Below are 27,758 nucleotides of genomic sequence, written 5' to 3'. Positions count from 1 at the left end.
GAACACTGAAGCAAAATAATTATTCAGCTCCTCAGCCATTGCCTTGTTCCCCACTACTATCTCTCCAGCATCATTTTTCAGCAGCCCAATGTCCACTTTGGATCTCTTTTGCCCTTTATATATCTAAAGAAACTCTTATAGTCTTCCTTTATATTAATGGCTAGCTTACCCTCATATTTAATCATTCCCCTCCTTATTTCATTTTTTGTTGCCCTCTGTTGGCCTTTGTAAGCTTCCCAATCCTCTGGTTTCCCACTGCCCTTTGCCACATTATATGTTTTCGCTTTTGCTTTTATTCTTTCCCTGACTTCTCTAGTTAGCCATGGTTGCCTCATCCTCCCTGTATCATGCTTCTTTTCCCACACCACCACCCTCGAACCTGACCCCCACCCCAACCCCAGCAATGGAATCCCTTCGTCCTCACATTCCATCCCAGCATTTTCCAAATCCATAGCATCATCCTCCGCCACTTTCGTGACCTACAGATAGACCCCACCACCAAAATATATTTCCTTCCGCCCTCCTATCTGCATTCCATAGGGACCATTCTCTCTGTGACTCCTTTTTTATGGTCCACACTCCCCAGCAACCCCCTCTCCATGCCTGGCATCTTCCCCTGTTGCCATAAGAGGTGCAAAACCTGTGCCCACACCTCCCCCCTCATCTCAGTCCAAGGCCACAAAGGATCATTCCAAATCCGGCACAGATTTAGTTGTATATCCTCCAACCTCATTTATTGCATATGATGTTCTCAATGTGTCTCCTCACAATTGGAGAGAAGGCCTCCTACACAAGACCTCCTGCAAACTGGAGGAGGAACACCTCATCTCGGGAGCCTCCAACCACACGGTTTGAACATTGAATTCACCAGTTTTCAAGTCTCCCTCTCCCATCTCATCCCACATCCAACCCTCTGACTCAGATTCGCCCTCTTGACCTGACCTACCTATCATCTTCGTTCCCATTTATCCACTCCACACCTATCACCAACACCTCCTATCTTCGCCTACCTATTGTCGTCCCACCTATCTTCCCACCCCATTTATCTCTCAGCCCCCTTCTTCCAACCCAGTCCTGAAGAAGGGTTATGCCCAAAATGTTGATTCTCCTGATCCTCAGATGCTGCATGACCTGCTGTGCTTTTCCAGCACCCCACTCTCGACTCTGTTCTGATGATGTCAACTTCAACGATGGGGTCACTGAAATGTCCAACTTCTTCCTCAACCAAGGATTCCACAATTGACAGGGCCCTCAGCCGGGTCTAATCCACCTCCTGCACTTCGGCTTTCATCCCCTTTCTTCCCTCCCTCTTTAGTGATAGTGTCTTCCTTGTCCTCACCTACCATCCCACCTCTTTTTTAGATACAAGCAACCACTGCTGTCTGTCCTCCAGCAACTGTGGTCAATCTGCAGATTTCTCCACACACCCTGATCAGTGAACGGTATAGAAGTGAGGCAAAACAGCTATACATCAAGAAGGTCCTGGGAGATTCAAGATAACGGTGACCCAATAGGTCTGCTTTGCTGAGCTCTACACCAGAACCCAGACGAAGTGGGGCACTCACCCTCCCTTTAATACTTAATGCACTGGAAATAACCATTTCTTGATCCCTAGAAGTATCTAGTATTAGTTTGAAATTGTTAAGAAAATGACCAAAGGTAAGGGAGCATGAGGATCGTATCAGGCAGGGACCCCCCCCGCAACAATGGACACACCTGTGGCCGCAGCATCAGCCTCCACAACTGCCCCAGGGGACTCAACTACGGAGCTGAGCCTGATCTTGGACTTCATGAAACTCTGAGAGAAAATTGATTCATCGATGGATGAGACCCGGGCCAGGTTTGAATCGATTTCGATCTTGCTTCGCAGACATCACCAAGAGATCCAGCATCTTGGGCAGCATGTCGGGGAGGCAGAGCAATGAGCTGCGGCTTCTGAGACCATGGCGGAATCCTCAGCAGGTCGGGTTCTGGCTCTGGAATGGCGAATGCAGGTCTTGGAGGAGCAGGGCAATAACCTCGCAAATCGAGGTCGTCGGAAGAACATCTGTTTGGTGGGGCTTCCTGAACGGGAGGAAGAAGGCTAGCTCGTCAGCTTCTTGGAGAAATGGCTGTGCAGTTTCTGAAGCTGGAAGTTGACGTAGGTTGGGTACGGATCAAGCGGGCCCACTGCGTCACAGTGCGTAGGCCTGGATCAGACCAGCTCCCCCGCCCGGTCCTAGTGCGTCTCCATCATTATAGAGACAAACCTATGATGCTGGAAGCCTCTAGAGCATTGGGGAAGGATCCTCAGGCTCTGATACAAAGGATCATGAATTATGCTTTTCCAGGACTTCTCTCTGGTCGTTATTTGTAAGAGGAAGGCCTTTGATGAGATAAAAAGGTGGCTGAGGGGCTTGAATATTCAGTAATCCGTTAGATATCCGCCGATATTGCATTGAGGGTCTGTGTTCAATTTTGATTGACCAAAAAAGGCAAAGGACTGCTTGGATGCTTTAAAATAGACTGACTGGCTTGAATAATATGGACAATTATGTTTATTTTGTTTTTTTTCTGTAATTTGCCTTGTTTACTTGGTTGTTAGGGGGTGGTCTTGTTCTTTTTGATATATGTCGGAGTCATAGTTATTTCCTTTGTTTTTTCTCCTCTGCCTTCTCTCTCCCTTCCCATCATCCTTTGTTTTCCTGGGTTTTTTTTCTTATTATTTCCTTTTGTTCCTTTCTGGTTTGGGATAGGGGTGGGAATGTGGTGGGAGGAAGTGGGGAGGGGTCTTTTTTTTAGTTCTACCAGGAGTGCCTACGGTTACAGTATGGTGGGGATGGATTGAGTGTCCACTTTTAACTTTCTTGTTATAAGATTTTTTTTTCTTATTTCATGTTGTCTGGGGCAGGGGCATGGCTTCAACTAGAAGGAGTCATGGCAGGGCTAATAGATGGTATGAGCGCCGCCCTGTGGGCAAGGGGGAAAGTCTCCTTTCAGTTATGTTTTATGTTGGTATGTTGTAGAAGTACCAGTTAGAAGTTTTGATTTGGTCGTTTTGGAAGTTGCATTTTTAAACTTATACAAACTGTTTGTGGTTTTCACTCGATGTGCTGCGAATGTGGTTCTTCCTCCTGGGAGCCCACAAACTGTTTTGGATGATCATGTCTAGCCATTCGTTTAACTGGTGCACATGGTTGTTAAGGGGAGTCTTTCACCAATTAAGAGAAAAAAGATACTGTCAAGCCTTAGAAAAGAGAGGGTTGATGTAGCCTTGTTGCAAACAACGCATTTAACCGATAAGGAGCATTTGAAGTTGCAATGGGGAGGATTTGGCCAGGTGTTTTTCTCATCCTTTAATTCAAAAAGTAGAGGAGTGGCTATTCTCATCCAGATGAACCTCCCATTTCAAATGTTAGGCCAAATAAAGGATGAGTCTGGCAGTTCATAATTCTTAAAGCTTTAATACATGGAGAGGAATATGAGATTCTGAATGTATATTGTCCCCCGGCACATACCCTTAAATTCTTAACGGATGCAGTTTCTAGATTGATTGCCTTTGGGGCGCGTGACACAATTACAGGGAAACTTCAATTATCTGAACGAGATGGGTGGGCACTATTTCGTTCGGATAATTGATTATCGGTTAATCGATTAAATGCCTTTTCTCTAGGGCTCGGAGTTTTTAAAGTCTGCTCCACGTTCAGGAGGTAAGACAGCATCACAGCACACGAGCACCCGCCCCCAATACCGCCCCCGGCCAACATTGTCTCCCAACCCCAACAATGCCCCCTGCCTGCCCCCCATCCAACACCACCCCCCTTCCCCACAACTGTCCAACACCCCCCCACCCCCCAACTGTCCAACACCGCCCCCCGTTCCCAACAGTCCAACACTGTCCATGCCCCCTCTCCAGGGCAGCCATACTGGACACCAACAATAAAACTGCTGCTGCTGCTGCCTTTCTGGGGTAAGACTCCAAATAGCTCGCGCACACACACAACTTTTACTGCAACTTTTTGACAGGTTCCACCTCTTCCCTGTACAGGACAATGTTGGGTAGATTATCTGGGGAAGGGGGTTTAGGGTACACCCCTCTGTAGAACTCCAGGGAAAGTGGGGGAGAGAGAGAGGGTGGGAGGTCAGTCATTTGGAGACGGTGCCTGTTTAATCACTGTAAACAAAAGACGCAATCACTGTTAGAAACACGTCTTCGATGTAATGTTTCTATCAGGACCTCGAGATCTCCTTCAGATAGTCCGATTTTCGGATAATTGGTATTCGGATAATCGAGGTTCCTCTGTATAGGGGGAGACATTAATCGTATTATTGACCCCGAAGTGGACAGGATGCCGAAGAGTCTTGCAGGTAATCCAGGCAGTTGATGGAGCTGAACAGCGAGTTGGGGTTGGTGGACATGTGGAGATGTCTTCACCCCAAAGGTAGAGATTTTACTTTTTTTTCTAATCCACATAAGTGCTATACTAGAACTGACATGCTTTTTTGTCCCATCAACCTTTTTGAACTCAGTGCTGTCTTGCAGAATAGGGAACATAGCCATTTCTGATCATGCGGTGGTGTACATGGAGGTCAAGGCCAGTGGTAGAGGGACAGACTCCCAACACTGGTGCATGGGCCCCTTCCTCCTAAAAGATAGCAAGTTTGTAGAGTATTTTTCACGGGAGTTTAAAATCTTTTGGGATATTAATTTAGGTACGGCCAGTAATCCATCGGTGCTGTGGGAGACTACCAAGGCCAATGCATGGGGTTTGATTATTTCTTACTCTGCGACCCAGAAGCAACAGAGGGGAGAACAGCAACGTCTGCTCAAGGCTCGCCTGAAGGCGGCTGTTAGCATACTTTGACAGACCATCTGTAATTAAATTGCAGCAGATTACAACCCTTAGATCTATTTTGAATACTGCACTCACCCAGATAGCAAAGAGAGAAATCTCTTTTGCAAAACAGAGATTATTTTGAGTATGGTGATAAATCGGGTAGATATCTAACCCACTTGGCCAGAAAAAGAATGCCCCTCAATCTATTACATCCATCAGAGAGAGTGCTGGTACTCTTACTTCCAATGCTCAAAAGATTAATGCAGCATGTGGAAAGTTTTAATTTGAGCCGTTCTGGTCGGAGGGCTGTGAGGACAGATTAATGAAGATGGAATCCTTTTTTAAAACCCTGGATCTTCTGGATGTTGCTGTTTTCATTAGAGAAAAGAAGGTTTAGGGGTGACTTGATTGAGGTGTACAAGATGATTAGGGGGTTAGATAGGGTTGACAGTGTGAACCTTTTCCTGCGTATTACAAGGGGGCTTAGCTTTAAATTAAGGGGGGGTAGATATAGGACTGAAGTTAGGGGTAGGTTCTTCACTCAGCGAGTCGTAAGTTCATGGAATGCCCTGCCAGTAGCAGTGGTGGACTCTCCCTCTTTATGGGCATTTAAGCGGGCATTGGATAGGTATATGGAGGATAGTGGGTTAGTATAGGTTAGGTGGGCTTGGATCGGCGCAACATCGAGGGCCAAAGGGCCTGTACTGCGCTGTATTCTTCTATGTTCTATGTTCTATGTTCTATGTTCAGAACAGGCGTTCTTCTGAATGCCCCCCAGACAATTCAGAAAATACAGGAGGTGGTGAAGCTGCTCCAGAGTGGTAAAGCACCTGTCCAGACAGATTTCAAATTGAGTTTTATCAGGAGTTTATACACAAGCTGACCAGGCCACTCTTGGATACGTACAGTTACTCATTCAGTCAGGACTGCTTCCCATCTTCTTTGAGAGAAGCGAATATTTCTCTTATCCTTAAGAAAGGAAAAGCCCCAGAGGATTGCACTTTGTACCGGCCCATATCATTACTAAATGTGGATTTTAAAATCCTGTCGAAAATGCTGGCATTAAGGCTGGAGAGGGTATTGCCTTTTATTGCAAAGGAGGATGATCAGCCATGATCATATTGAATGATGGTGCAGGCTCGAAGGGCAGAATGGCCTACTCCTGCACCTATTGTCTATTGTCCATTGACCAGAGAGATTTTATTAAGTGTCGTAGGTCTACCAACAATATTAGAAAAGTACTAAATATGGTCCAAATATGCCAGCAAAGATTGATCCCAGGTTTGGTAGTCTCTCTGGATGCAGAGAAAGCATTTGATTGGGTGGAGTGGCCGTACCTCTTTTATGTCATGGAACGGTTTGGTCTTGGAGGGATTTTTGCCAAATGGGTAGCAGTGTTGTACAGTGGTATGAAAGCAGCAGTTCTCACAAATGGTATAAGTTCACAACCACCTGATTAAGGAGTGGCGCTCCAAAAGCTAGTGCTTCCAATTAAACCTGTTGGACTATAACCTGGTGTTGTGTGATTTATATCTTTATACCTGTGGGAGGTCTAATTTAGTATGTTCAATTTTGAGGATGGAGCCCACTTCTCTTTCCGGTGGAAACGAGGTTTTCTGTATTTAGGAATTTTTATCACCCCAGTCTTCAATTAACTATATAAAGCCAACTATGTGCAATTGTTAGAGAAGATAAAGCAGGACCTTTTGCGCTGGGAAGATCTTCGATATCTTGGTTGGACAGAATAGCTCTGGTTAAAATGAATGTTCTTCCTCGCTTATTAAATCCCATGCGAGTGGTACCTTTGAGGCTGCCGAGGCAAGTACTACAGAGGCATTACAGTTGGCTTGGATTTTTTTTCTGGCATCATAAGCCACTTCTTATTAAGCTGGATAAATTGCAGCTTCCACAAGAGCGATGGGGGGAGTCTAGATTTTCCAGACTTTAACAAATGCCAATTGAGCTCTTCACTATCCTATGTGGCTGAATGGGCCTATCAGGACCCGCGATCAATCTGGTTAGACATTGAGGCTTCTCAGACAAAATGAACCCTCATTAATTTGTTGTTAATGGACAAGATGAGAATTGTTATGGACCACTGCAGAAATCCGATCATCCTAAAATAATTAAAGCACGGAGAATGATGCAGCAGGGCGAGGGCAATTTTACAAAAACTGTCCCCTTTCACTCCCATAGTGGGAATGTTGGGATTCCGGCCAGGGTCGATGAACTCTGGCTTTAAGTTCTGGGAGTCCAGAGGAATATCCTGTTTGGGAGATCTATTTGACAGGGGGGTCATGATGTCCTTCGAGCAGCTGAGTCAGAAATTTGACCTGCCCAAGAGAGATCTCTTTCATTACTTCCAGGTTAGAGACTTCATACAAAAAAATTGATGGTCAGTCCCTACAAGTCAGATATAGAGAGGAGAGTGCTCCGGTCTGCGGGCACCCTCTCGGTAGTAACTCTTAGGAGTATACTTCAGAGGGAATTCATGAGGGCAAAAAGGGAATGAGATAGCTTTGGCAAATAGAATTAAGGAGAATCCAAAGGATTTTAACAAATATATTAAGGACCAAAGGGTAACTAGGGAGAGAATAGGGCCTCTCAAAGATCAGCAAGGCGGCCTTTGTGTGGAGCCGCAGAAAATGGGGGATACGAAATGAATATTTTGCATCAGTATTTACTGTGGAAAAGAATATGGAAGATATAGACTGTAGGGAAATAGATGGTGACATCTTGCAAAATGTCCAGATTACAGAGGAGGAAGTGCTGGATGTCTTGGAACGGGTAAAAGTGGATAAATCCCCAGGACCGGAATCCGTGTACCCGAGAACTCTGTGGGAAGCTAGAGAAGTGATTGCTGGACCTCTTGCTGAGATATTTGTATCATCGATAGTCACAGGTGAGGTGCCGGGAGACTGGAGGTTGGCAAACGTGGTGCCACTGTTTAAGAAGGGCGATAAAGACAAACCAGGGAACTATAGATCAGTGAGCCTAACCTCGGTGGTGGGCAAGTTGTTGGAGGGAATCCTGAGGGATAGGATGTACATGTATTTGGAAAGGCAAGGACTGATTCGGGATAGTCAACATGGCTTTGTGCATGGGAGATCATGTCTCACAAACTTGATTGAGTTTTTTGAAGAAGTAACAAAGAAGATTGATGAGGGCAGAGCAGTAGATGTGATCTATGTGGACTTCAGTAAGGCATTTGACAAGGTTCCCCATGGGAGACTGATTAGCAAGGTTAGACTCATGGAATACAGGGAGAACTAGCCATTTGGATAAAGAACTAGCTCAAAGGTAGAAGACAGAGGGTGGTGGTGGAGGGTTTTTTTTTTCAGACTGGAGGCCTGTGACCAGTGTGGTGCCACAAGGATTGGTGCTGGGTCCTCTACTTTTTGCCATTTACATAAATGATTTGGATGTGAGCATAAGAGGTACAGTTAGTAAGTTTGCAGATGACACCAAAATTAGAAGTGTAGTGGACAGCAAAGAGGGTTACCTCAGATTACAACAGGACCTTGACCAGATGGGCCAATAGGCTGAGAAGTGGCACATGGAGATTAATTCAGATAAATGCGAGGTGCTGCATTTTGGGAAAGCAAACCTTAGCAAGACTTATACACTTAATGGTAAGGTCCTAGGGAGTGTTGCTGAACAAAGAGACCTTGGAGTGCAGGTTCATAGCTCCTTGAAAGTGGAGTCGCAGGTAGCTAGGATAGAGAAGAAGGCATTTTGGTATGCTTTCCTTTATTGGTCAGAGTATTGAGTACAGGAGTTGGGAGGTCATGTTGCGGCTGTACAGGACATTAGTTAGGTCACTGTTGGAATATTGCATGCAATTTTGGTCTCCTTCCTATCGGAAAGATGTTGTGAAACTTGAAAGGGTTGAGAAAAGATTTACAAGGATGTTGCCAGGGTTGGAGGGTCTGAGCTACAGGGAGAGGCTGAACAGGCTGGGGCTGTTTTCCCTGGAGCGTCGGAGGCTGAGGGGTGACCTTATAGAGGGTTACAAAATTATGAGGGGCATGGATAGGGTAAATAGTCAAAGTCTTTTCCCTAGGGTCGGGGAGTCCAGAACTAGAGGGCATAGGTTTAGGGTGAGAGGGGAAAGATATAGCAGAGACCTAAGGGGCAACTTTTTCACGCAGAGGATGGTGCATGTATGCAATGAGCTGCCAGAGGAAGTGGTGGAGGCTGGTACAATTACAATATTTAAGAGGCGTTTGGATGGATATAGGCCAGTTGCTGGCAGATGGGACTAGATTGGATTGAGATATCTGGTCGGCACAGACAGGTTGGACCAAAGGGTCTGTTTCCATGCTGTACATCTCTATGACTCTATGACTCTATTTGTTTGGAAGTAATGTTTCAAAGGACATTGAGTGGCTAGGCAGAGCCTGGACTCAAGAATTGGGGATGGAAATCTCATCAGAGATGTGGGAAGATATCTGGGAAAATTTTAGGAAGATCTCGATTTGCAATAGGACCCAGGCTATTCAATTGACGATACTCCATTGAGCTCACAAGGCACCAGAACGGCTTGCGAAATTTAAGACAGGAGTGTCCCCAATGTGCCCCAAGTGTAAAATGGAGGTTGGTACACTTACTCATTGCTTGTGGTCATACCACAAGTTTTGCAGGTATTGGAATACCATAGCGAGTGTTTTGGAAGAAGTTTTGGGAACTGAGGTTAAGTTAGATCCGGTGTCCCTTCTTTTAGGTCTTCCAAATCTTCCCTGTTTGGATGTGCATGGGAAGAAATTGTTTAATATTCTTTCATTCTGTGCAAGGAAGAACATTCTAATGAGCTGGGTGTTGGAGAATCCCCCAGGACTTTTGGGCTGGCGTAGATTAGTTTTGGAACACGTCCCCCTGCACCTCCTTACGAGTATGGTGCACCAGTAAACGGAATTGTTTTACAGAACCTGGCAGCCATTTTTGAATTATATTGATGCAGACTTGTTAGCTATACTGATCAGAGCCTCTGTGTAGCCGTGAGGGTTATATCTGGCAGTCCGGGGGCCCATGGGGCGAAGAATCCTGAACAAATACGGGTCTGCTTACTATTGCTACCAATGGTGAGGAGCTTCGGTGAAATTGCACTGAGTGTAGTAATTTAATTGAATAATATTTGTTACCTTGCTATAACTTGGTTTAATTTTATTTTGTTTGTTAATTTATTTTTTTCTTCTTTTTCTTTGGTTATTTATTAAATTGTAGTTTTTGTAGAAGTTTTTATTTTGCTTTTTTTCATGTTGTGGAGTAGAGTTATAGTTTGTTTCCTATTATTGTTATCATATTATAAAGTTATTACACTATTTTGTACTGGTTTTTAAATATTTACTTAAAAAAGAAGATCCCAAATCATCAATAGTCAGGATGAAATGTGTAACATGTTTTGCATCTGTGTATATGACCTGACTTTCTATCATCTGCCGTTAGTGTTGTTTCTGTTTATCTTGCTGTAGTGAATAGTTTTAACAGCATTTATTTTATATTTTTGTGATATGTATTTCTGTATCGTTAAAAGTGAAATTGAAAGTTGCAGGCAGGTGGAAATCAAACAGAAATTATAAATTTTTCTAATTGTTTCAGGAATTTGCGTTCAGCTGATTCTGTGTAGAATCTGCAGTTGAAAATCAGAGTACTTAATCCCCAAACCAGCTGTAGTAGGTCATGAAGAGCTGCCTCCCTGCCTTACCCATGCTTGATGTAGAGAGTTGTCCCACAGCTATAGAACAAAATCTCTACAAAAGCGATAAATGCTTAATGCCGTCTCATGAGATCTAACACAGAGGATGGCTGATCACTGTAAAACATGATGGGGAAAATGGTGCCAAGTTCAATATCTGCTGATCAGAGCCTGGCTGCTCTTCCCTATTAGGCACATTCACTGATTGAGATACAAGAGTCACGATGCTGAGTGTGTCATTGCTGGAATCCTGTCAATTTGGCTACTGTCCTTAAGTACCTGACCGTTAGGGTACTGGAGCTAGCAGGAAACACAACCCGAAATTTCATTCCTTGCAAATTGCAGCTTGCCATCTGTAAAAAGAAGAAGCTTATCAAGCTGCTTGGAGGACTCATTGTAGCCCAAGTTGGAGTTACATCCAATATCACAGCTATGCTGCCTAAGAACACCAGACACTGAATAAGGTTTTTACTTAAAGGGGCAAATTCAAAGAAAAAAATCACATTAGTGATACCACTGTACATCCTCAAGCAAATTAGTGCTGATGCTGTAAATACTCAGCAGCTCTGGTAACCTCAGTTAGGAGAGAAACAGAGTTAAAAACTGAAAGAACTATGGATGCTATAAATCAGAAACAAAAACAGAAATTTCTGGAAAAGCTCAGCAGGTATAAAGCATGTTCTCAAGTATGGAGAGAAATCAGAGTTAATGTTTTAGGTCATACTTTTCATCAGAACAGGGAAAAATTATAAGTGTAATAGTTCTGAAGGAGCATTTCCTGATTCTGTCTCATATGCAGTCCCAGCATTCCCATTTGGTCATTCAGCAGTTGGTGGGTCACCTGGATGCCAATAGTAAGAGTGTTGCCAAAGTACGCACTGGCATTGTGGAGGTGTTGTCAGAATCTGCTGTCATAGCAGCTGGTGGATCTGTAGGTGAGTAGGAAAGATTCTTAATGGTTATTTATTCTGAATGTTGTCTTGTATTAATAATAATGTATTAATAGTTGAACAGTATACAGTTTTGTGTTCATGGGCTTTGTTAGATTGTCTGTTGCAGTCATTTACACATGATAGCTGTAATTTGGTATACCTGAACAAATCAGACAACTAACATTGTAACTTTGTAGTATAATGAGGCTATAACACCAGCATCTGTTCAGCTGCCAATCTGAATAAGATTATGTCAGAAAACAGATAGGGTGAACATGGCATAAGAAATGGGAAGAGAAATTGAACAAGTGGCCCTTCAAGCCTGCTTCACTATTCAATAAGATCGTGGCCAATCTGATTGTGGTCTCAATTCCAATTTCTTGTCAGCCTCAGTAATACTTGGCTCCTTTATATAAATACTCTGTCTAACTCAGCATTGAAAATATTCAACGTTCCAGCTTCCACTGCTCGTTGATGAGAATTTCAAATCTCTCAATCTGAGAGAAGATATTCCACCTTTTCTTGATGGACTTAAGAACGTCTTTTGTACTTTATGATTCTATGATCTCCATCTTGAATGGGCAGCACAGTGGTTCAGTAGATAGTATTGCTGCTTCACAACACCAGGAACCCGGGTTTGATACCACCCTCAGGTGACTGTCTACATGGAGTTTGCACATTCTCCGGAATCCTATGTGGCTTTTCTCCGGGTGCTCCAATTTCCCTCTACAGTCCAAAGATGTGCAGGTTAGGTGGATTGGCTATGGGAAATGCAGGGTTACAAGGATGGGGTGGGTCTGGGGGGGATGCTGTTCAGAGGGTTGGTGTGGACTTGATGGGCTGAGTGGCCTGCTTCCATGCTGAAGGGATTCTATGATTCTATTTATGAGTTGTCTTATTTTCAAATGACCCTGAGTTCTAGATTCCCACAAGAGGAAATATCCTTGTCCAGCCGCATTATATATGTTTCAATAAGATCACCTCACATTTTTACAAACTCCAAACAAGTATAGGGTAAATGTGCTCAACCTTTCCTCATAAGAAAAACTCCTCTTCCCAAGATCCAGCCTAATGATCCTTCTCTGAACTGCTTCTAATGCATATTTGTCCCAATTTAAGTAAGGTAACCAAAATTGTACAAAGTACTCCAGGTGCAGTCTCACCAGAGGACACAACTTAAAAATACGGGGTAGGCCATTTAGGACAGAGATGAGGAGAAACTTCTTCACCCAGAGAGTGGTGGCTGTGTGGCATGCTCTGCCCCAGAGGGCAGTGGAGGCCCAGTCTCTGGATTCATTTAAGAAAGATTTGGATAGAGCACTCAAGGATAGTGGAATCAAGGGTTATGGAGCTAAGGCAGGAACAGGACACTGATTAAGAATGATCAGCCATGATCATAATGAATGGTAGTGCAGGCTTGAAGGGCAGAATGGCCTACTCCTGCACCTATTGTCTATTGTCTACGGAGCTATAACTAGACTTGGCTATTTTAATACCTCACCCCCTTGCAATAAAGACCAACATTTCATCTGTCTTTCTAATCACTTGCTTTCCCTGTGTGGTAACATGTTAATGAATCATGTCTGTGGACACTCTGAAGCATTTCTGCAACTTCTTCTATTTAGATAACATTTTGTTTTTCTTTTCTTTCTGCCAATGTGGTCAGTGTCACATTTTTCCACATTGCTCTCCAGCTGCCAAATCTTTGTCCATTCACTTAACTTATCTACTTCCCTTTACAGCTATTTGAGTCCTCACAACATATTTGCCTAGCTGCCTTCATACCATCAGCAAATCTGATTACAATGCACACAATTGTTTCATCTGAATCATTAATATAAATTCTAAATAGCTAGGACTTAGCCCTAATCTCTGTGGCTCTCCACTAATTTCATTGTGTCAACCTGAAAATCACCAATGTATCATCTGTTTCCTATTAGTCAGCCAATCTTTTATCCATCTGAATAGATATTGGGCGGTGCATTGAGTATAGGAGTTGAGAGCTGAAAATGTGTTGCTGGAAAAGTGCAGCAGGTCAGGCAGCATCCAAGGAGCAGGAGAATCGAAGTTTCGGGCAGGAGCCCTTTTTCAGGCTCATGCCCAAAATGTCGATTCTCCTGCTCCTTGGACGCTGCCTGACCTGCTGCGCTTTTCCAGCAACACATTTTCAGCTCTGATCTCTAGCATCTGCAGTCCTCACTTTCCCTATAGGAGTTGAGAGTCTTGTTGAGGTTGAACAGGACATTGGTTCGTCCAGTTTTGGAATACTGTGTTCAATTCTGGTGTCCCTGCTAGAGAAAGGATGTTAAATTTGAAAGGGTTCAGAAAAGATTTACAAGGATGTTGCCAGGGTTGGAGGGTTTGAGCCATAGGGAGAGGCGGAATATTCCATTTTCCCTGGAGAGTTGGAGGCTGTCGGGGACCTTATAGAAGTTCGTAATATCATAAGCAGCATGGATAAGGTGAAGAGTCAAAGGATCTGCATGTCCTTGGTGGAGTGGGAGGGGGAGTCCACTAAGGACATGCAGGTCCTTGGACTCCTCCATCGCCAGACATAGCAACACGATGGTTGGAGGAAGAGCGCCTCATCTTCCGCCTATGAACCCTCCAACCACAAGGGATGAACTCAGATTTCTCCAGTTTCCTCATTTCCCCTCCCCCCACCTTGTCTCAGTCAAATCCCTCAAACTCAGCACCGCCTTCCTAATCTGCAATCTTCTTCCTGACCTCTCCGCCCCCACCCCACTCCAGCCTATCACCCTCACCTTGACCTCCTTCCACCTGTCGCATTTCCAACGCCCCTCCCCCAAGTCCCTCCTCCCTACCTTTTATCTTAGCCTGCTGGACACACTTTCCTCATTCCTGAAGAAGGGCTTATGCCCGAAATGTCGATTCTCCTGTTCCTTGGATGCTGCCTGACCTGCTGCGCTTTTCCAGCAACACATTTTCAGCTCTGATCTCCAGCATCTGCAGTCCTCACTTTCTCCTCTACAGCACAGGAACAGATCCTATGGCCCAGGATGTTGTGCTGAACATGACAAGTATCCCTCCATTCCTTGCATATTCATATGCTTATCTAAAAGTCCCTTAAATGCCCCTATTGTATCTGCCTCCAGTGCTACCCTGGCAGTGCATTTCAGACTCCTACCACTCTTTGTGTAAAAAACTTGCCCCTGACGTCACCTTTGAACTTTCCCACTCTAACCCTCAATGCATGCTCCCTAGTATTAGACATTTCAAATCTGGGAGGAAGATTCTGACTATCAACCTTATCTATGCATCTAACAATTTTATAGACTGCTATCAGGTCTCCTCTCAGCCTCTGTTGCTCAAGAGAAAACAACCCAAATTTATTTAGCCTCTCCTTATCGCTCATTCTCTCTAGTCCAAGCAGCATCCTGGTAAACCTCTTCTGCACCCTCTCCAATGCCTCCAAATTCTTCCTGTAATGTGGCGATCAGAACTGAACACAATATTCTAATTGTGGCCTAACCAAAGTCTTTTGAAGGTGAAACATGACATTCTGACTCTTATAGTCAGTTCCCAGACCAATGAAGGCAAGCCTGCCATTTGCCTTCTTTACCACCCTACCTACTCGTGTGGATACTTCAGGGAACTATGGACTTGAATCCAAGATTTCTGTACATCAGTGCTGTTCATAGTCCTGCCATTAACTGTATCTTTTCCTTAACATTTGATCTCCCAAAATACAGCATCTCACACTTACCCAAATTAATCTCCATTTGCCATTTCTCCACTCTTAGCTGCAATTGATCTATATCCCGCTGTATTCTTTGACAACCTTCTACAGAATCCACAACTCCACCGATGTTTGTATTGTCTGCAAACTTACTAACCCATCCATCAATATTTTCATGTAAGTCATTTATATATATCATAAACAGCAGAGGTCCCAGTGCGGATCCCTGCGGAACATCACTAGTCACGGACCTCCAGCCTGAAAAACACCCTTCCACCACCACCTCTTTCTTCTATGGGCAAGTCATTTCCGAGTCAACGTGGCCAAGTCACCGTAGATCCCATGCATCTTAATCTTCTGGATGAGCCTACCATGAGGGACCTTGTCAAAAGACTTATTAAATTCCACGTAAACAACATCCACTGCTCTTCCTTCATTGATCACTTTCGTCACCTGCTCAAAAAATTCAATCAAGTTAGTAAGACATGACCTGCCCTTCAGAAAACCTGCTAACTGTCCCTAATAGGCCATGCTTTTCCAAGTGTGAGTAAATCCTATCCCTAAGAATTCTCTCCAATAGCTTCCCAACCTCCAATGTGAGACTGACTGGACTGTAGTTACCTAGATTACCCCTATTTCCCTTCTTAAACAGAGGAACATAGAGTCATAGAGATGTACAGTATGGAAATAGACCCTTTGGTCCAACCCGTCCATGCTGACCAGATATCCCAACCCAATCTAGTCCCACCTGCCAGTACCCGGCCCGTATCCCTCCAAACCCTTCCTATTCATATAGCAATCTAAATGCCTCTAAAATGTTGCAATTGTACCAGCCTCCACCACATCCTCTGGCAGCTCATTCCATACGTGTACCACCCTCTGCGTGAAAAAGGTGCCCCTTAGGTCTCTTTTATATCTTTCCCCTCTCACCCTAAACCTATGCCCTCTAGTTCTGGACTCTCCGATCCCAGAGAAAAGACTTTGTCTATTTATCCTATCCATGCCCCTCATAATTTTGTGAACCTCTATAAGGTCACCCCTCAGCCTCCGACGCTCCAGGGAAAATAGCCCCAGCCTGTTCAGCCTCTCCATGTAGCTCAGATCCTCCAACCCTGGCAACATCCTTGTAAATCTTTTCTCAACCCTTTCAAGTTTCACAACATCTTTCCGATAGGAAGGAGACCAGAATTGCACACAATATTCCAACAATGGCCGAGCCAATGTCCTGTACAGGTGCAACATGACCTCCCAACTCCTGTACTCAATACTCTGACCAATAAAGGAAAGCATACCATACGCCTTCTTCACTATCCTATCTACCTGCACCTCCACTTTCAAGGAGCTATGAACCTGCACTCCAAAGTCTCTTTGTTCAGTAACATTCCCTAGGACCTTACCATTAAGTGTATACGTCCTGCTAAGATTTGCTTTCCCAAAATGCAGCACCTCGCATTTATCTGAATTAAACTTCATCTGCCACTTCTCAGCCCATTGGCCCATCTGGTCCAGATCCTGTTGTAATCTGAGGTAACCCTCTTTGCTGTCCACTACAATTTTGGTGTCATCTGCAAACTTACTACTGTACCTCTTATGCTCGCATCCAAATCATTTATGTAAAAAGTAGAGGGCCCAGCACCAATCCTTGTGGCACTCCACTGGTCACAGGCCTCCAGTCTGAAAAACAGCCCTCCACCACCACCCTCTGTCTTCTATCTTTTAGCCAGTTCTGTATCCAAATGGCTAGTTCTCCCTGTATTCCATGAGATCTAACCTTGCTTATCAGTCTCCCATGGGAAACCTTGTCAAACACCTTACTGAAGTCCATATAGATCACATCTACTGCTCTGCCCTCATCAATCTTCTTCATTACTTCTTCAAAAAACTCAATCAGGTTTGTGAGACATGATTTCCCACGCACAAAGCCATGTTGACTATCCCGAATCAGTCCTTGCCTTTCCAAATAGATGTATATCCTGTCCCTCAGGATTCCCTCCAACAACTTGCCCACCACTGAGGTCAGGCTCACTGGTCTATAGTTCCCTGGCTTGTCTTTACCACCCTTCTGAAACAGTGGCACCACGTTTGCCAACCTCCAGTCTTCCGGCAACTCACCTGTGATTATCGATGATACAAATATCTCAGCAAGAGGCCCAGCAATCACTTCTCCAGCTTCCCACAGAGTTCTCAGGGATCAGATCCTGGGGATTTATCCACCTTTAATCATTTCAAGACATCCATCACTTCCTCCTCTGTAATCTGGACATTTTGCAAGATGTCACCATCTATTTTCCTACAGTCCAAATCTTCCATATTCTTTTTCACAGTAAATACTGATGCAAAATATTCATTTAATATCTCCCCCATTTTCTGTGGCTCCACACAAAGGCCACCTTGCTGATCTTTGAGGGGAAAAATGTGGTGCTGGAAAATCACAGCAGGTCAGGCAGCATCCGAGGCGCAGGAGAATCGACGTTTCGGGCATAAGCCCTTCTTCAGGAATGAAGCGGTGTAAAGATCAGTGTACCAAACTACCACTGCGCCTCCCTTGTCTGCCGGTTTGATGGTGAGGTTGGGTTGGAGCGGAGGAAGTGGAGGGCTGCACGTTGTGAGGGTGAGAGCTTGGAGTGAGTGAGAGGGGTGGACAGGTTGAGGCGGTCAATGTCACGGCGGAAGAGATCGAGGGCGGGTATGAGGCCAGGTGCATGGGGTGTGTTGGAGCCGGGAGAAAGGGTCGTCAGAGGGTGGGCAAGAGTCCTTGTTGAAGAAGTAGGCGCGGAGACGAAGGTGGCGGAAGAAATGCTCGATATCTAGCGCGTGTCGAACTCATTGATCCTGGGGCGTAGGGGGATGAAGGTGAGGCCTCTGCTGAGGACTATCGTTCATCCTCAGAGAGGGGGAGATCTGGGGGGATAGTGAAAATACGGTAGGGCTGGGAGCTAGGACCTGGTGTGGGGCTGGAGCTGGGAGTGGGGGTGGAGTTAGTCTTGGGGCGAGGTTAGTAGTGGGGGCGAAGTTAGTCGTGGGGGCGGAGATCGACGTGGAGGAGGAGATCGAAGTGGGGCGGAGATTAACGTGGGGACGGCGATTGACGTGGGGACGGAGATCGACGTGGGGGCGGAGATCGAAGTGGGGGTGGAGATTGACGTGGGGACGGTGATCGACGTGGGGGCGATGTGGTCCTTTTTTGGTGGTGTGAGCTGCAGTCATAGTCAAGGTTTGGTGGTGTGAGGTGGGGACATGGTCAAGGTTTGGTGGTGTGAGGTGGGGTCATGATCCATAACCTCATCACCTGAGGAGCATCCATAACCTCATCACTTCAGGAGCATCCATAACCTCTTCACCTCAGGAGATCTCCCATCCACTGCCTCCAACCTCATTGTCCCACAACCCCGCACTGCCCGTTTCTACCTCCTAACCAAAATCCACAAACCCAACTGCCCCGGCCGATCCATTGTCTCAGCCTGCTCCTGCCCCACCGAACTCATCTCTGCATACCTCGATGCTGTCCTGTGCCCCTTAGTCCAAGAACTCCCCACCCACGTTTGGGACACCACCCACGCCCTCCACCTCTTCCATGATTTTCGCTTCCCCAGCCCCCAAAGCCTTATCTTCACCATGGATATCCAATCCCGATACACTTCCATCACCCATCACGAAGGCCTCCAAGCCCTCTGCTTCTTCCTTTCCCGCCAATCCAACCACTACCCTCCCACTGACACCCTCCTTTGACTGACTGAACTGGTCCTCGCTCTTAACAACTTCTCCTTCCAATCCTCCCACTTCCTCCAAACCAAAGGAGTAGCCATGGGTACCCGCGTGGGCCCCAGCTATGCCTGCCTCTTCGTCGGATATGTGGAACAGTCCATCTTCCGCAGCTACACTGGCACCACCCCCCACCTTTTCCTCCGCTACATCGATAATTGTATTGGCACTACCTCATGCTCCCATGAGGAGGTTGAACAGTTCGTCCACTTTACTAACACCTTCCACCCCGACCTAAAATTTACCTGGACCATCTCAGACTCCTCCCTCCCCTTCCTAGACCTCTCCATTTCTATCTTGGGCGACAACTCAACACAGACATTTACTACAAACCAACCGACTCCCACAGCTACCTAGATTACACTTCCTCCCATCCTGCCCCCTGTAAAAACGCCATCCCATATTCCCAATTCCTTCGCCTTCGCCGCATCTGCTCCCAGGAGGACCAATTCCACTACCGAACAACTCAATGGCCTCCTTCTTCAAAGACCGCAATTTCCCCTCCAACGTGGTCCACCACGCTCTCCATCGCATCTCCTCCACTTCCCGCACCTCCGCCCTTGAACCCCGCCCCTCCAATCGCCACCAGGACAGAACCCCACTGGTCCTCACCCTACACCCCACCAACCTCTGGATACATCATATTATCCTCCATCATTTCCGCCACCTCCAGACAGACCCCACCACCAGGGATATATTTCCCTCTCCACCCCTATCAGCATTCAGGAGAGACCACCTCCCTCCGCGACTCCCTCGTCAGGTCCACACCCCCCACCAACCCAACCTCCATTCCCGGCACCTTCCCCTGCAACCGCAAGAAGTGCAAAACTTGCACCCACACCTCCCCCCTCACCTCCCTCCAAGGCCCCAATGGATCCTTCCATATCCGTTGCAAGTTCACCTGCACCTCCACACACATCATTTACTGTATCCGCTGCACCCGATGTGGTCTCCTCTATATTGGAGAGACAGGCTGCCTACTTGCAGAACGTTTCAGAGTACACCTCTGGGACACCCGCACCAACCAACCCAACCACGCCATGTTGAACACTTTAGCTCCCCCTCCCACTCCGCCAATAGCATGCAGGTCCTTGGCCTCCACCATCGCCAGACCCTGGCCACATGACGCCTGGAAGAAGAGTGCCTCATCTTCCGCCTAGGAACCCTCCAACCACACGGGATGAATGTAGATTTCTCCAGCTTCCTCATTTCCCCTCCCCCCACCTTATCTCAGTCCCAACCCTCGGATTCAGCACCGCCCTCTTGACCTGCAATCTTCTTCCCAACCTCTCCGCCCCCACCCCATCTCCGGCCTATCACCCTCACCCTCACCTCCTTAGAACATAGAAGAATACAGTGCAGTACAGGCCATTTGGCCCTCGATGTTGCGCCGATCCAAGCCCACCTAACCTTCCACCTATCGTATTCCCAGCGCTTCTCCCCCAAATTCCCTCCCCCCTACCTTTTATCTCAGCCCGCTTGGCACACCAGCCTCATTCCTGAAGAAGGGCTTATGCCCGAAACGTCGATTCTCCTGCTCCTCGGATGCTGCCTGGCCTGCTGTGTTTTTCCAGCACCACATTTTTCAACTATGGTACTCCAGCATCTGCAGTCCTCACTTTCTCCTAGTTGATCTTTGAGGGGCCCTATTCTCTCCCTAGTTACCCTTTTGTCCTTAGTATATTTGTAAAAACCCGTTTGATTCTCCTTAATTCTATTTGCCAATGCTATCTCATGTCCCCTTTTTGCCCTCCTGATTTCCCTCTTAAGTATACTTCAACTTCCTTTATAGATTAGATTAGATTAGATTACTTTACAGTGTGGAAACAGGCCCTTCGGCCCAACAAGTCCACACCGACCCGCCGAAGCGTAACCCACCCATACCCCTACATTTACCCCCTATCTAACACTACGGGCAATTTAGCATGGCCAATTCACCTGACCTGCACATCTTTGGACTGTGGGAGGAAACCGGAGCACCCGGAGGAAACCCACGCAGACACGGGGAGAACGTGCAAACTCCACACAGTCAGTCGCCTGAGGCGGGAATTGAACCCGGGTCTCTGGCGCTGCGAGGCAGCAGTGCTAACCACTGTGCCACCGTGCCGCCCACAATAGCATGCAGGTCCTTGGCCTCCACCATCGCCAGACCCTGGCCACACGACGCCTGGAGGAAGAGTGCCTCATCTTCCGCCTAGGAACCCTCCAACCACACGGGATGAATGTAGATTTCTTATACTCTTCTAAGGATTCACTCGATCTATACTGTCTATACCTGGCATATGCTTCCTTCTTTTTCTTAACCAAACCATCAATTTCTTTAGTCATCCACCATTCCCTATACCTACCAGCCTTCCCTTTCACCCTGACAGGAATATATTTTCGCTGGATTCTCGTTATCTCATTTCTGAAGGCTTCCCATTTTCCAGCCGTTCCTTTACCTGCGACCATCTGCCTCCAATCAGCTTTTGAAAGTTCTTGCCTAATACTGTCAAAATTGGCCTTTCTCCAATTTAAAACTTCAACTTTTAGATCTGGTCTATCCTTTTCCGTCATGATTTTAAAACGAGTAGAATTATGTTCGCTGGCCCCAAAGTGCTCCCCCACTGACACCTCAGTCACCTGCCTTGCCTTATTTCCCAAGAGTGGGTCAAGTTTTGCACCTTCTCTAGTAGGTACATCCACATACTGAATCAGAAAATTGTCTTGTACGCACTTAAGAAATTCCTCTCCATCTAAGCCTTTAACACTATGGCAGTCCCAGTCTATGTTTGGAAAGTTAAAATCCCCTACCATAACCAGCCTATTATTTTTACAGATAGCTGAGATCTCCTTACAAGTTTGTTTCTCAATTTCCCTCTGACTATAGACCCCCCCTATAATGGGTCTATAATACAATCCCAATAAGGTGATCATCCCTTTCTTATTTCTCAGTTCCACCCAAATAACTTCCCTGGATGTATTTCCGGGATTATCCTCCCTCAGCACAGCTGTAATGCTAACCCTTGTCAAAAATGCCACTCCCCCTCCTCTCTTGCCTCCCTTTCAATCCTTCCTGTAGCATTTGTATCCTGGAACATTAAGCTGACAGTCTTGCCCATCCCTGAGCCATGTTTCCGTAATTGCTATGATATCCCAGTCCCATGTTCCTAACCATGCCCTAAGTTCATCTGCCTTCCCTGTTAGGCCCCTTGCATTGAAATAAATGCAGTTTAATTTATTAGTCCTACCTTGTCCCTGCCTGCCCTGACTGTTTGATTAACTTCTGTTTTCAACTGTACCCATCTCAGATTGATCTCTTTCCTCACTATATCCCTGGGTCCCACTGCCCCCCCCCCCCCCCCCCCGCCACTTACTGGTTTGAATCCTCCCAAGCAGTTCTAGCAAATTTCCCTGCCAGTATATTAGTCCCCTTCCAATTTAGGTGCAATCTGTCCTTCTTGTACAGGTCACTTCTACCCCAAAAGAGATTCCAATGATCCAAAAATGTGAATCCTTCTCCCGTACACCAGCTCCTCAGCCATGCATTCATCTGCTCTATCCTCCTATTCCTGCCCTCACTAGCTCGTAGCACTGGGAGTAATCCAGATATTACTACCCTTGAGGACCTCCTTTCTAAATTTCTGCCTAACTCTCTGTAATCTCCCTTCAGAATCTCAACCTTTTCCCTTCCTATATCATTGGTTCCAATGTGGACAATGACCTCTTGCTGGCCTCTCTCCCCCGTGAGAACATTCTGCACCCTCTCTGAGATATCCTTGATCCTGGCACCAGAAAAACAACACACCATTCTGCTTTTTCTCTGCTGGCCACAGAGACGTCTGTCTGTACCTCGAACTACAGAATCCCCTAACACAATTGATCTCTTGGAAGCCGACGTACCCCTCGTTGCATTAGAGCCAGTCTCAATACCAGAAACTTGGCTGTTTGTGCTACGTTCCCCTGAGAATCCATCACCCCCTACATTTTCCAAAACAGCATACCTGTTTGAAATGGGTATATCCACAAAAGACTCCTGCACTAGTTGCCGACCTCTCTCATCCTTCCTGGAGTTAACCCATCTATGTGACTGTATCTGAGACTTTCCCCCCTCCCTATAACTGCCATCCATCACATACTGTTGCTGTTGCAAATTCCTCATCGCTTCTATCGGTCTCTCCAACCAATCCACTCGATCTGATAAGATTCACATCCAACAGCATTTATGGCAGATATAATCCGCACTAACCCTTAAACTCTTTTTAAACTCCCACGTCTGACAAGAAGTACATATCACTGCAAAGGCCATTTTTGCTCCTTCACAATCTACAGACCCAGAAAATAACGCCGTTTTATTCCTCTACAAAACACTGCACTGGGTTAAATTAAGAGCTATGGCTTAATCAGGAGACTTATCTCCAAAAACGTGTAATCAAGAAAGAACTCACTGTACTCACTAATACAGCATTTCTCTTGGACAGACTTAAAACAACAATTAACTTATCTGATTCTGTGTTGTGAACTTCGCCCAAACCAGTTCCTCCAAGATTAGTTGTGAAATTCACTGTTTGTTAATTTTCCCAGATGCACTCCGATGTCCAGCAACACATGAATTCAAAAACAGCAAAGGGAGTAACTGTGCAGGTTCTCTCTCTCTCTGTCTCTCTCCCTCTCTCCTGCACTGTCCTCACCATGTGCTTCCTTTGTCTGCTCTTCTCCCTTTTAAAACTGCTGTTGTTTCGACTTTTTTGTTCCAAAGTTCCAAAACAATGCAACAGCATATAAAACAGTAATTGCTGCTCCTGGAATTCAAGGAAATCACCTCCAACACCTAAAGTACCTCAAAAAAAGGAGCAGCTCTTACAGTCAGAAATTTTTCCCATCCTCCATTGTGGATTACTCAGAATCCTCAACATTAGCTACTCGCTAGCCTTCTGGTTAGCAAGGATAAAAAGTCGTAGTCAAGGCCCCAGCAAACTCCCCTCTTGCCTCTCTCAGTAACCCGGGCCCTGGGAACGTATCCACCTTAATGCTCTTCAGGAGATCCAACCCCACTTCTTTCTTGATCTCAAAATGCCCTAGCATATTAGCATGCTCCACACAAATCTCACACAAATCCTCTATATCCTTTTCCTGGATGCAAAGTACTCATTTAGGATCTCATCCACGCTCTCTGCTTCTAAGCACAAATTCCCTCCATTATCTTTGAGTGGTCCTATCTTCTCCCAAATTATCCTCTTGTTTTTAATGTATGTATCAAATGCCTTGAGATTCTCTTTAACCCAACTTACTAGGGTCATTTCATTGGCCTTTCGTGCTCTCCTTATTCCCTGCTTGAGTATTTTTCTGCTTTCCTTGTATCCTCACAGGTCCTATCCAATTTTCACTTCCTCAACCTTACATATGCATCTTTTTCCCTTTTGACTAAATTCACAACCTCCCTGGTTATCCAAGGGTCCCTTACCTTGCCATCATTGTCCTTCCTCCCTCCAGTCTTGAACTCTGCCCGGCAGGTCTTTAAACAGTTCCCACATGTCAATTGTGGACTTGCCTGATAACAGCTCCTCCCAATTAACACTCCCTAGCTCCTGCCTAATGCTGACATAATTTACCCTCTCCCATTTTGTACCTTGCCATTTTGTACTTATTCTTGCTCATAGCTATCTTAAAACTTAAGGAGTTGTGATCACTGTTACCAAAATGCTCTCCCACTGAAAGGTTAGTCACCTGGCCAGGTTCATTAGCCAATATAAGGTAAACTGTGGCTCCTCCTCTGGTTGGATCATCCACACACTGTTTCAAGACATCCTCTTGTATGCACTTACCATTCTCCCCCCCCCCTCCCTCCAGTCTAAAACTGTTGCTCTAAGGGAGTCCCTGTCAATACTATGACCACTCTGTTTTTATTGCACCTTTCCACAATCTGCCTATATATTTGTTCCTCAATCTCTCGGTGGATGTTTGAAGGCCGATATTGTTTCAAGTTTCTTTCTTCATTTTTCCTCTTGATTTTCTAATAAATTTTGAATTCTTTATGTCTTCTACTATCAAGGTAGTTGCATAATCATTTTTCAGAGCCTTTACCATTTCGGGTTTCCCATTATTAATTCTGTAGTCCCACCCTCTGATAGATTATTGGTCAATTAGTTGCTTTTTTCCTTGCCATATACTTGTAGAACTTTCTCACCGTCTGTTCTATGCTTCTTGCTACTTTTCTTTCATCCACCAATTTTTTCCCCTTTACTTTTGTTTTCGTCATTCTTCGCTCATTTCTAAACATTTCCTAATCTTCTAGCACCTTTAATCTTCACAGCATTGTGCATCATTTCTTTCAATCTGATATCAATATATCTGATATGTGATAATAAAGGATATTCTATATCACCATTAATTTCCTTACTTCGCCTTCTAATAGAGTTGTTCTTTCTCAGTGAAATATATCCTTGTTGCGAATTATGAAACATTTCCTTAAATGTCTGCCACTACATCTCTACTGTGCTTCCAGGGTCACAGAACTCAAAACATTAACTCTATTTTACATAGAACATAGAACAGTACAGCACAGTACAGGCCCCTCGGCCCGAGATGTTGTGCCGAACATTTAGTTTAATCTAAGGTCAACCTAATCTACACACACCTCAATTTACCACTGTCCATGTGCTTGTCCAACAGTCGCTTAAATGTCCCTAATGTCTCTGACGCTACGACCACCGCTGGCAGTGCATTCCACGCACCCATCACTCTCCGTTTAAACAACCTACTTCTGACATCTCCCCTATACCGTCCTCCAATCACCTTAAAATTATAACCTCTCATGACAGCTGTTTCTGCCCTGGGGAAACGTCTCTGGCTATCTACTCTATCTATGCCTCTTATTACCTTGTACACCTCTATCAAGTCACCTCTCTTCCTTCTTCTCTCCAGTGTGAAAAGCCCGAACTCACTCAACCCCTCTTCATAAGATATGCCCTCCAATCCAGTCAGCATCGTGATAAATCTCCTCTGCACTCTCTGAAAAGCATCTGCATCCTTCCCAAAATGAGGTGACCAGAACTGGACACCCAAGTGTGGCCTAACCAGGGTTTTACACAGCTGCAGCAAAGTCTCACGGCTCTTCAACTGAATCCCCTGTTAATGAAAGCCAAAACAGCATACGCCTTCTTAACAAACTATCAATATTTGAGGGATCTATGTACATGGACCCCAAGATCCCACTGTTCCTCCACACTGCTAAGAATCCTGTCTTTAACCATGTATTCAGCATTCAAATTTGACCTTCCAAAATGAATCACATTGCATATATCCAGGTTGAACTCCATCTGCCATTACTCAGCCCAGCTCTGCATCCTGTCAATGTCTTGTTGTGGCCTGCAACAGCTCATCAGCAAACTCACGAACCCAACCTTCCACTTCCAAGTGATTGCTAAAAACTACAAAGAGCAGAGACCTAAGAACAGAACCCTGTGGGACACCACTGGTCACCGACCTCCAGGCAGAATACTTTCCGTCCACTTCCACTCACTGTCTTCTTTTGGCCAGCCAATTCTGAATCCAGACAGCCACATTTCCCTGTATCTCATGCCTCCTAACTTTCTGAATGAGCCTAGTGTGGGGAATCTTATCAAATGCCTTACTGAAATCCATATATACTACATCCACTGCTCGACCCTCATCAACTTGTCTCATCACATCCTCAAAGAACTCAATAAGGCTTGTGAGGCATGACCTGCCCCTCACAAAGCAATGCTGAGTATCTTTAATCAACTCTGTTTTACAAATTGTCATAAATCCTCCCTGCCAGAATCATTTTCAGGACGTTGCTTACCACAGACATAAGACTGACTGGTCTGTAATTACCAGGATTTCCCTACTCCCTTTCTTGAATAGAGGAACAACATTTGCCTCTATCCAATCACCTGGTATATTTCCCGTGGAGAGTGAGGATTCAAAGATCATTGCCAAATGTGCAGCAATCGCATTCCTCGCTTCCCATAGTAACCTTGGATATATCTCATCTGGCCCTAGGGACTTACCTATCTTGATGCTTCCCAGAATGTCTAGCACATCCACATTCTTAATATCAATTTGTTCAAGTTTATTAACCTGGTTCACGGTGTTCTCACTATCTACAAGGCCCCTCTGTCTTATGAATACTGAAGCAAAAAACTCATTTAGGGCCTCCCCTACGTCATAGTCATAGAGAGTCATAGAGATGTACAGCATGGAAACATACCCTTCGGTCCAACCCGTCCATGCCGACCAGATATCCCAACCCAATCTAGTCCCACCTGCCAGCACCCGGCCCATATCCCTCCAAACCCTACCTATTCATATACCAATCCAAATGCCTCTTAAATATTGCAATTGTACCAGCCTCCACCACATCCTCTGGCAGCTCATTCCATACACATGCCACCCTCTGTGTGAAAAAGTTGCCCCTTGGGTCTCTTTTATATCTTTCCCCTCTCACCCTAAACCTATGCCCTCTAGTTCTGGACTCCCCAACACCAGGGAAAAGACTTTGCCTATTTATCCTATCCATGCCCCTCATAATTTTGTAAACCTTTATAAGGTCACCCCTCAGCCTCCGACGCTCCAGGGAAAACAGCCCCAGCCTGTTCAGCCTCTGCATGTAGCTCAGATCCTCCAACCCTGGCAACATCCTTGTAAATCTTTTCTCAACCCTTTCAAGTTTCACAACATCGTTCCGATAGGAAGGAGACCAGAATTGCACACAATATTCCAAAAGTGGCCTAACCAATGTCCTGTACAGCCGCAACATGACCTCCCAACACCTGTACTCAATACACTGACCAATAAAGGAAACATACCAAAAGCCTTCTTCACTATTCTATCTACCTGTGACTCCACTT

The 27,758-nt window shown here is 45.5% G+C and overlaps 1 protein-coding gene across 3 annotated transcripts in view; it reads left to right on the top strand.

The window, feature by feature from the left end:
• LOC122553146 (protein EFR3 homolog B-like) overlaps window positions 1–27,758 on the top strand; it is a 211,183-nt gene that overhangs the window by 50,667 nt on the left and 132,758 nt on the right. For all 3 annotated transcript variants that reach the window (XM_087991014.1, XM_087991015.1, XM_087991017.1), the window contains exon 9: window positions 11,312–11,447. In XM_087991014.1, coding sequence (XP_087847140.1) covers window positions 11,312–11,447 — 136 coding nt within the window. The remainder of the gene's footprint in view (window positions 1–11,311; window positions 11,448–27,758) is intronic.

This window comes from Chiloscyllium plagiosum, unplaced genomic scaffold (genome assembly GCF_037043375.1).
Source record: "Chiloscyllium plagiosum isolate Xiang-an unplaced genomic scaffold, Cpla_swu_hap1 HiC_scaffold_10, whole genome shotgun sequence".
Taxonomy (NCBI): Eukaryota; Metazoa; Chordata; class Chondrichthyes; order Orectolobiformes; family Hemiscylliidae; genus Chiloscyllium; species Chiloscyllium plagiosum.
The sequence above is the reverse complement of the archived record's forward strand: the minus strand, read 5'-3'. Positions and strand labels throughout refer to the sequence as shown.